At 46.0% G+C, this 10290-nt stretch overlaps 1 protein-coding gene across 1 annotated transcript; it reads right to left on the bottom strand.

Annotated features, from left to right (window-relative positions):
- Nucleotides 1-1092: 1092 nt before the first annotated feature.
- On the bottom strand, nt 1093-9987 carry LOC127238941 (carcinoembryonic antigen-related cell adhesion molecule 3-like). Its single transcript, XM_051207717.1, has 5 exons — nt 9924-9987; nt 8383-8742; nt 2855-3214; nt 1580-1715; nt 1093-1147 (listed from the first exon to the last, which is right to left on the bottom strand). The coding sequence occupies exons 1-5, from the start codon at nt 9985-9987 to the stop codon at nt 1093-1095; spliced, it is 975 nt and encodes a 324-aa protein (XP_051063674.1).
- Nucleotides 9988-10290: the final 303 nt, after the last annotated feature.

Below are 10290 nucleotides of genomic sequence, written 5' to 3'. Positions count from 1 at the left end.
GTAGGATGAGAGGAGAGGTCACTCACCCGTCACATCCAGGAGACTGGGGGACTGGTCTTTGCTGAACTGACTCCTTTGGAGACCTCACACTGATACTCTCCAGCATCCTCAGTATTGACAGGATCTATTCTGAGTCCACACTTAGTCGGAGACAGAGTCATCCTACTCAGGTGATACAGACTCTTGTTATTGAAGATCCAGCGGATAGAGACATCAGTATCAGGTGAAACACAGGTGAACATCACGGATCTATGTCTTGCAACTGTGGTATTGGTGATTCTCACAAAGGGCTGTGTCAAAATCTCTGTGAAGAAACAAAGAATGTTAACCAAATGACAGTAGCTCAGAGAGTTCACCCAAATCCTGTTTCAGTTAACGGTTTATAAAGCTTCCAGGGGGGAGAATTTGGAGCTGTGACTACAGACCCGTCTTGTCCTTTGGATCTGCCACCCAGGGGTATATGGCACTAATTTAGGCGCTGTTTCCTCTACTTCAGTTTCTCCTAAACAGGACAAACCGTGAATGGTTACTGCCTGATCTGTCCATGAGCTAAGCTTAATTATGAGCCCTAGTCTGAACTTGGGAGGGGGAGCCGCTCACATCAACACTGTCTGTTACTATTTACCTGCAAAAGAGAACTCCATAGGCTGGACCCCTGAGGAGAAAGAGGAAATCTGGAGCAGCTGCCTCTTCTGTTTCTTCCCTTAGTGCCTTCACCTTCCTGTGAAGTCTCATAAGCCCATCAGAGCAATAGGCCAATGGCCCAAACACCTGTCTTCTCAGCCGCAGGAGAAGGAGACGCACAGGTGACCTACCTAAATGCAGCTGAATGGCAGTACACAGCTGACTCTACACTCCATGGGATAATCAGTCCCATGACTTCTACAGGCCGTAAAGCCTTATTTCCTGTTGGCTCTGACGGGAAATCCAAACAAACAGTTACAAAAAGCACCCCAGTGTCACCTTGAGTCCAGCCAGGGGCAGAGCTTTGGAGTCAGGGCTCTCTGTGAGGACCCCATGGCTTCATCTGCCAGGGGCTGCCTGGCTCCCACAGTCTTTCTGGGGACATGCGCATGGTAAGAGCTGCAAATGTCAGGGCTGCAGCTGACATCCTGAGGCTGAGACTACCCGGCGCAGGTCCTCCTCCCTGCAGGTAAAGGCAGGTGAGGGGGTCTCGCCCATTGCAGTTTCTCTACCCCATACATGTTCTGCATAAGGGCACAAACCCCAGTGGGGGCAGTGGGGGGGTCACAATGTGCTGGGGGAGAGAGCAGGCACAGCCCAATCTGATGGTTAAGTGTATGAAGTAGGATTAAGGCACACCCAGCAATTGTAGACAATAGAGAGTCACTTACTCTTTACATAAAGTTTCACGTACGATTTTTCAATTTTGTAATGTTTGTTTAAGATTTCTAGTGTGTATATGCCCGCATCTTTCTCGGTGACGTCCTGGAGCATCAGGGATCCATCATACGACATTATCCCTCTTCTTCTGTGTTCAGGCCCCCAGGAGATGGAAGACGTGGTTCTGCTGTATTCTGCGATTTTAAAGGCCTGGTCCCTGTATATCAATTTGTACCAGGAAAGGGCTTTCACATCTCTTGGAAGATTATGAACTTGGAAGCGGACATCTCCCCCTTCGGTAGCATACTGAGGCACCACATTGATCGTGACTTTGGAAGAAATGAGAGCCATGCAGCAGGGAGAAAGGGAGGCTGGGAGGGAAAAGGGTAAAACGCATTACATGGGATCATTGCTCTTGGTGAAAAGGTGAAGCCCTCCACCCTGAACACATGGGTTCCTCTCTCAGCCTAGAGCTGCAGGTGTGAGTCTAACTCAGTGAAGGGAAGGAACGTGACCTCCTCCTTTCCAACAGTGACCCTGAAAGTGCCATGTCCTCCTCATGGACCTGTCTCCTTGGGTGTCCCCAAGGCTGATCCCTCACTGCCTCCAGCCGGACACTGTGCACACTCATGTACATTGGTTTGAGATGATGCCACCCCTGAATTCAAGAGGCCTGGAACTTACACTTTCTATGTTTGTTTCATCCTAGAAAGCACTCGACTCCTGACTTCACCTATCAGGTAGCTCTCAGATCTAAGGCCTGGGGCAATGTGGGGGCTGGGAATCATCCAATCTTCAGGGCAGGTTCAGGCCTCTCAAAGATTTGTGTGGTAGGCTGGCTGGTTTTATGTCAAATTGACAAAATCTACAGTTATTTTGCAAGACAAAGCCTCAGTTGAAAACGCCACCATTTTCAACTGTGTGCAAAACAATAAAACTTTTTTTTTTAAATTGGGGATTGATATAAAAGGATTCAGACCTTCAAGTTAGGATCCTGGGTGATATGGGAGAGCTGGCTGAGCAGCCATGAGGAGCAGGCAGTAGGAAGCACTCCTCCATGCTCTCCGTACCAGCGCCTGGATTTTGTGTGTGACACTCTCAATTTGGAGCCAATAAATGCCCCAGTTTCACATGGATGTTCCAAAACCATTGTTCCCTGTCAGCTTAGAGCGGATGTAATAGTAGAGCAGTAGAAAAACGCTCCCCTGGGTCACTTTAGTCCCGCCTTGGGAAGATGACAGGACCCAGTCTGGTCTTGAGCCCTGAGAGCCTGGGCTGACTCTGACATCTCTGGCTGAGTTACTTTCCATCAAGGTCTTCCTTGATGCAAGCATCGTCAGAACACGGCAGCCGCTCTATGGCCATTTGTCTCTACCAGTGCGTCCTGCACCAAGTGCTCAAGCCTTTCCCAAGGGGACACGATGCAGAGGGAGGGAAGGCTAAGCCAGCCATGACAGTCCTGTGTGTCTAAGCCCCGCCCAGCGCTGAACAGTCACGGAGAATCACTTACTGTCCAGCTGGAGTTGCACTTGCGCCTCCTCACGAATCATATCTGTCCTCACAATCTGTAGCATGTACAGCCCAGGGTCTTTCTGAGTGACCCCGTGAATCAGCAGGGATCCATCCTGGTACACCGTCTCTCTGCCGCTGTACGCAGGCCCCCACACAGTTGATTTCCTGTCTATGATGTACTGGGCAATCTCAATTTTCTTGAATGCGCCTATCTGCTTGAACCAGATAAAGGCTTCGATGTTCTCCGGGGGATTGTGAATGCGGAAAAGGACACTTTCCCCTTCGGCAACGCTGGGAGGCACTGATTCAATAGTGGGCTTGGAAGACGTGTCAAGACGCCCACAGTTCCAAAGGAAAGCTAGAAGGGAAGAGATAGGTCCTGATAAAGTCGGACTTTGGGTATTTGACTAAGATGAAGTCCAGTGGCCTGAGCTGCTGGATTCATTGCTCAGCCTAGGTTTGTGGGTGAACATCTCCCTGTCCTAATTGGTAGAGTTCAGCACACGACCTTCATGTTCTCAGTTTTCCTACACCTGCAATTTCCACTATGTGGCTCACTATATATGATGATGTGTGTGTGTGTGTGTGTGTGTGTGTGCGTGTGTGTGTGTGTGTGTGTGTGTTATATATCTCGTCAAACCCTTGCTCGCATTTCCAGTGGATGGTGTCGGGGTGATGCCTGCCCAACCTCTTCCCCTACAGACCCTTCACTCTCTGACTTTACTGTTGTTGTGTGCAGCCAACAACTAACTTCAACTTCTAGCTTTGCTTTGTTCAAGTCCACAATGACTGGGGCATTGCAAAAAAAACAAACAAGCAAATGTGATTATTTCAAAGAAAAGAAACTCGGATACCTGTACAGAATGAATGAATTAATGAATGAATGATGTCTCAGAACCCGGTATGCCCATGAATTTATTTAATAGTTCAAAGACTAGGGGACACATTATGGAATCATTCCATTTCCTTTAATAAATTTATACTTGTTCACATATTATATTTGTGTGTGAGTTTGTATTAGTCTCAGTGTGGGTGGGTGGATGGGGGCAAGACACAGTACTTGAGTGGAGGTCAGATGACCACTTGGTTCATTGGCCTCAGCTTCTCAGAAAAAGAAACAAATGCTTCTATCCACTGACCCCTGTCACCAATCCACACCAGCTTGATTTTACTTTTACTTCTGACAAAATGCTGAGAATATCAGTCTTCAGAATGTTGTGGTTATGTTTACTAAGAACAATGTATCTGGAGGTCATTGCCTAAGAAACATCACAGAGAAAGCACAGATGGTGTTAGCCCATGCAGTACAAGCATCAGAGAGAGAGAAAGGTGTCCCAGCCAGCATCCAGTGCCATCCTATATACAAGATGCTCCTCCTCTGCAGGACCACCAGAGCCTCAGATCCCCATGCACCTAGGGTAGCAATCACCAGAGCTGTGGCCCCACTGTACCTGGGAAAATGGCCACCTGAGTCTTGGGTCTGCCTGTACCTGGAGGAGTGATCAATGGACCCAGTGCCACCAACTCCACCAGTTGGAGGAAGAGGGACTCTTCTGAAGCACAGGCTGCACAGTACTGATTGGAGGAAGAGATGGATAGACAGCAGTGCAAGAATGCACTCAACAACATAAAGAGCAATGCAGAACCTCCAGAAACCAGTGGTTCTACAACAGCAGGACCTGAAGAGTCTAATGCAGATGAAGCAGAGGAAAATGACCTAAAGAAATGGAAGAAATCAACAAATGCCTTAAGGAAAATCAAGAAAAAGCAAGCAAACAGGCGAAAGAAAGGGTTCAACACATAAAACTGAAATAGAAGCAATAAAGAAAACACAAGCCAAAGGAATTCTGTATATGGAATGTTGTGGAGGTTCTTGTCCCACCAGGTCCTGAGTAAGCTTCATGCAGACACTAGGAGACCACAGATGTCAGCCCAGACTACTGTACCCAGCAAAGCTTTCCACCACCATAGAGGAAGAACACAAGCTATTCCATGACAAAACCAGGTTTAAACAATACCTATTCACAAATCCGGTCCTACAGAAAATACTAGAAGGAAAACTCCAACACAAGGGAATCAGCTACACCCATAAATGCACAGGCAAATGCACACGGACAAATCCCAAAGAAGGACAATGAGCACACAATATCAGCAACAGCAACAAAAACAAAAATGACAGGAACTAACAATCATGCCTCATTAACATCCAGTGTTTTCAATGGCCTCAATTCACCTATAAAAAGACACAGACTAACAAAATCGATATAAAAACAGAATCCATCCTTCTGCTGCGTACAAAAAAGAAAAAAAAAAAAAAAACACCTCAACTTCAAAGACAGACATTGTCTCAGAGTAAAAGGTTGGGAATAGATTTTCCAATCAAATGGACCTAAACAAACAAAAAAAAAAAAAAAGCTGAAGTAGCTACCCTAATATCTAACAAAATAGACTTCAAACTAAAATTAATCAAAAAAGACAAAAGAAGGACGTTTCATATTTGTTTCTGGGAAATTCCATCAAAAAGAAGACTCAATTCTGAATATCTAGTCAAAAAAAATCAATAGCCCTCCTATGTACAAATGATAAATGGGCTGAAAAAGAAATCAAAGAAACATCATCCATCACTATAGCCACAAACAACCTAAAACGTCATGGGGTAACTCTGACCAAACAAATGAAAGATCTATATGACAAGAATGTTGTCTTTGAAGAATGAAATTAAAGAAGATATCAGAAAAAAATAGAAAGATCTCCCACGCTCTTGGATAGGTAAGCTAAACATAGTAAAAATTGGCAGTCTTATCAAAAGCAAATTTAATCTACAGATTCAATGCAATCCCTATCAAAATCCAAGCACAATTCTCCACAGATCTCAGAACAATGCTCAACTTCATATAGAAAAATAAACCAAGATAGCTTCAGGATGTGTCACTGTCCCTGACTTCAAGCTCTATTATACAGCTACAGTAATGAAAATAGCTTGGGGTATTGGCACACAAACAGACAAGTGGACCAAAGGAATCAAACTGAAGAGTCTGATATTAATCCATACACCTATGGAACACCTGATCTTTGACAAAGAAGCTAAAATTATACAATGGAAAAAAGAAAGCATCTTCAGCAAATGGTGCTGGCATAACTGGAAGTCGATATGTAGAAGAATGTAGGTAGACCCATATCTATCACCATGTCCAAACTTCAACTAAAAATGGATCAAAGACCTCAACATAAATCCAACCTCATTGAACCTTATAGAAGAGAAAGTGGGGAGTATCTTGAATGCATGGGCACAGAAGATAAATATAACACCAGTATAACAGACACTGAGAGCAACAATTAATAAATGGGACCTCTTGAAACTGAGAAGCTTCTGTACAGCATAGGACATACAGTGAAAAGCTGTGGCTTCCTTCCTGACTAATGTGGTTTGATCACGCCAGACTGCCTGAAACAGAGTACCAGGTGATCCTACATTCAAAACAGCTGGACAAAGCAGCCTTACAGACTTCAGCCAGGATTTCTGCATCTTCTTAGAATCCCCCATGACAGCGCCCCTTACCAGCAGGAAGTAGTTTGGAAAGAACGACGCCCAAATTCCCAAATATTGTCTATAAATGTTTGTTTTCATTTAAATGGACTTGGTTATATAAAATAAATAAATAAATAAAAAGGAAACATACAGAATTGGAAAAGATCTTCACCAAACTCACATCTGACAAAGGGCTGATCTCCAAAATACACAAAGATCTCGAGAAACTGGACACCAAAATACCAAATAATCCAATTTAAAAATTGGGTATAGACCTAAAGAGCACTCTCAACAGAAGAAACTCAAATGGCCAAAAGACATTCAAGGAATTGCTCAAAATCCTTAGGCATCATGGAAATGCATATCAAAATAACTCTGAGGTGCCATCTTACACCTGTCAGAATGGCTAAGATCAAAAACACTGATGGCATCCTATGCTACAGAGGATATAGAGAAAGGGTTTTGGAAATGAGTATTGCGGTTTATCAGAAATTGGGAATCAATCTACCTCAAGACCCAGCAATACCTCTATTGGGCACATACCCAAAAGATGTAGATTTATACCATGAGAAAATTTGCTCAACTATGCTCATAGCAGTATTTTTCATAGTAGCCAGAACCTGTAAAAAAACAAAACCAAAAAAAAAACCCTAGATATTCCTCAACTAAAGAACAGATAAAGAAAATGTGGTGTATTTACACAATGGAGTACTACTCGGTGGGGGGGGAAATGGCATCTTGAATTTTGCAGGTAAATGGATGGACCTAGAAAAAACATACTGAGTGAGGTAACCCAGATCCAAAAAGACAAATATGGTGTGTACTCACTCATAAGTAGATATTAGGCATAAAGCAAAAGACAACCAGACTATAGTCCACAACCTCCCAGAACCTAGGACAAAGAGGACCCTAAGTAAAACATACGTGAATCCACCTAGAAAGGAGAAATAGACAAGATCTCCTGAGTACATTGGGAACATGGGAGGGGGAGGGACGATGCAAGGGGAGTGGGGGGAGTACATAAGGGAACTGGAAGTTGGGGGAAAGACAGAGGAGAGCAAGAAAAGAAATATCTTCATAGAGGAAACCGTTTGGGGATTACAGAAAACCCTGACACTAGGGAAATTCCCAAGAATGCACAATGATGACCCCAAATAAAACTCTAAGCCCCGTCAGAGAGGGGGGACTGAGATAGACTTGCCCTGTAATCAGATTGAGAACTATCATAATTGTCAAACCTTCATCCAGTAACTGATGGCAGCATATGCAGAGATACAACTAACCAACGGGTCAAGCTCCTTGAATCTAATCAAAGAGAGGGGATATCAAGACCATGATGGGGAAACCCACAGAACCAGCTGACCTGAGCTACTGAGAGCTCACTGACCTGGAGTGACAGCTGTGGAACCTGCATAAGACCAAACTAGATGCCCTGAATCCAAGTGACAGTGGGCAGATTGGGCAGGTTATGTGGCCAGTGGCAGACTAACCATACCTCTCGTCAGAGAGCACTGGCTGTCTCCACAGGATGTGGGACTTGAACTACTAAAAATGCATTGCCCCCTGCCATCGGGAAATCAAAATCCAGCCTTTGTACAATGACTTATTCAGGGACAGAGGTCTGAATCCAGGGCATCTTAGTCTCACATCTCTATGAGGATCCCAAATTTCCCTCCACCAGGCCCAACACTGATTCCCTCTGGGTCTTTCTCCAAGATATATTCCTGGTAAGAACCCCCAAGAGTCTAGACAGAATCTGATATCCTAAGCTGACTTACCCAGGATACGTCCCACCTGTCTCAAGGTGAAGTCAGATGAATTCTGATCTGCCGCCTTTATTCTACACCCTGTGTGCCCTGCACTGAATACTCAAGCCCCAAAATTGGGATGCAGTGCCCAGGGGAGGGAAGCTCAGGTCACTGTACTGTGTGTGCGTGCCTGCGTGTCCAACAGAACGAACCCCACCCAGAACCCAGAAGTCACGAAGAATCACTTACGGTACACATGAAGCTGCATGGTTGTTGTTGACACAATCTCTCCCTGTTTATCTAAGGATCGTAGGGTGTAGAATCCTGAGTCCTTCTCGGTGACACGCTCGAGGAGCAGGGACCCATTGCGATATATGGTCTCTCTTCCACTGTGTGCAGGCCCTGTCGCACTTAAATTCTTGTGCAGCCCATATATTGCAATCCCATGCTTCATGCTTTTCACACCTTTGAACCAGGCGAAGGCTAGAATATCCTCTGGCAGATTGTGGACAGAGAGAAGAACGCTTTCTCCACTGGCCACTTGGGGTGGGACAGTTCGGACGGTGATATAGTCAGTGCAGGAGAGGTGGCAGCAGGTCCCAAGGAAAGCTAGAGGAGAACAACAAACATCCGTGTTGAGCAGATGTGGTCATCACTCAGCTTAGATGCTGGGCTAGGAGTGTGTCTACCCACCTTTACAGATAGATATCCAGCATGACTCCCGGTGTCTGCGTGTGTCATTAACTCCCTTAGAAACGCTCTGCTCGGGCATCTGCCTGGTTCCCCCCTCAGTGTCTCATGCCCCTGCTCACATAGAGTAACAACAATGCCTCTCTGAACTCCTCCTCTGGAGAGTCCTCACTTTCTGTCCTCTCTCTCCGTCCCCTTTGTGATTCCAATCAACCCATGACTTCATCTTGCAGATACCCTGACATCAGGTCCACAGAAGAAAGGCATTGTGAGGACAGGGAAGAGTCTGGCCTTTTTGGAAAGTTCAGTTCCTGGAAAAGATGCAGATACAAGTAGATAAAAGAGAAAGAAGGGAGGGAGGGAGGGAAGGAGGAAGCAAGGAAGGAAGGAAGGGAGGGAGGGAGGGAGGGAGGGAGGGAGGGAGGGAGGGAGGGAGGGAGGGAGGGAGGGAGGGAGGAGGAAAGAAGGAAGGAAGGATGTGCCTCATTGGAATTATCTACATAATTCCAAGATTTGGAGTTAATGACAATAATTATATTCAAGTGTGATTTATATTGTTTTAGATTCACTCATGTATTGCATGTGTGTATTTCTAGAGGCGGGTATCTCCATGTGTACATGTGAAGGCTATGTCACAAATCTGTGCGAAGAAAAACGTCTCAGTGTGTGAAAGTATGGGTGCATGCCTCAGCACCTGTGTGACAGGCAGAGAAGAGGCTGCAGGAGTCTGTTCTCTCCATCTACCAGGTGGGAGCTGAGGGCTAAATTCAGGCTGCCATGTCCCCACACACTGAGCCATCTCAGGGGTCCGCCCCTGCTTAATTTCTATTGGGAGAGTCAAACTGTCATGGCTGGGGACATCGGGCTTCAGAACATTGCAGCCAGTGTAATTGTCTGTGAATACTGAATGTCTGAGTTTCTTCTCTTCCCGGCATCACCTCCTGCCACTGAGAGCCGAGACTCCTGAGCCTGTCCCTCGCTGTACCTTCTGCTCCATAACGGCAAACAGTAAACCTGAGTCTCATCTCAGGTGCCTGTCCTGTTTAGGACACTGCTGCCTGCTTTTGTGTCCCCTCCCCACACAGAGTGGGTTCACTTACTTGTGAGCAGGAGCCACTGCCGGGGTGTGCTCTGTTTGCAGAGAAGCACTGAGGACCGCCCCATCTCTGCTTTTCCTGTGCAGCTCCCCGCCCTCTGGCAAGATGCTCAGTCTCCGCTGTCCCCCTGCCCTCTGAGCTGAGTGTCCTCCCAGGCAGGAGGACTTCCCACATCCAAAGAGCGAGCAGCGGGTTGTGAGTCTGTGTCCAAGGCACTATGCTGTCCCTGCATCCCTCTCATCCTCCCTTTATGTTTCTTCTCCAAGCAACACATTGAGCAACAATGCTGATAAGCATCCCCATGCCCTCAGAGAAGGGTCGCTCATCACAGGGCTGACATCTGCTGTATCTTGGCCTTAGGTCTGTCAGC

This window comes from Phodopus roborovskii, unplaced genomic scaffold (assembly GCF_943737965.1).
Source record: "Phodopus roborovskii unplaced genomic scaffold, PHOROB, whole genome shotgun sequence".
Taxonomy (NCBI): Eukaryota; Metazoa; Chordata; class Mammalia; order Rodentia; family Cricetidae; genus Phodopus; species Phodopus roborovskii.
The sequence above is the reverse complement of the archived record's forward strand: the minus strand, read 5'-3'. Positions and strand labels throughout refer to the sequence as shown.

Excerpts from the sequence above, each read along its gene's own strand:
- LOC127238941 (XM_051207717.1), bottom strand. The coding sequence starts at position 9,987 with ATGGGGCGGTCCTCAGTGCTTCTCTGCAAACAGAGCACACCCCGGCAG. Across the intron at positions 3,215-8,382 it reads CATGCAGCTTCATGTGTACC|CTTTCCTTTGGAACTGTGGG; the intron begins GTAAGTGATTCT and ends CTTCCCTTCTAG. Across the intron at positions 1,148-1,579 it reads GATGTGAAAGCCCTTTCCTG|GGAGGAGGACCTGCGCCGGG; the intron begins GTACAAATTGAT and ends CTTTACCTGCAG.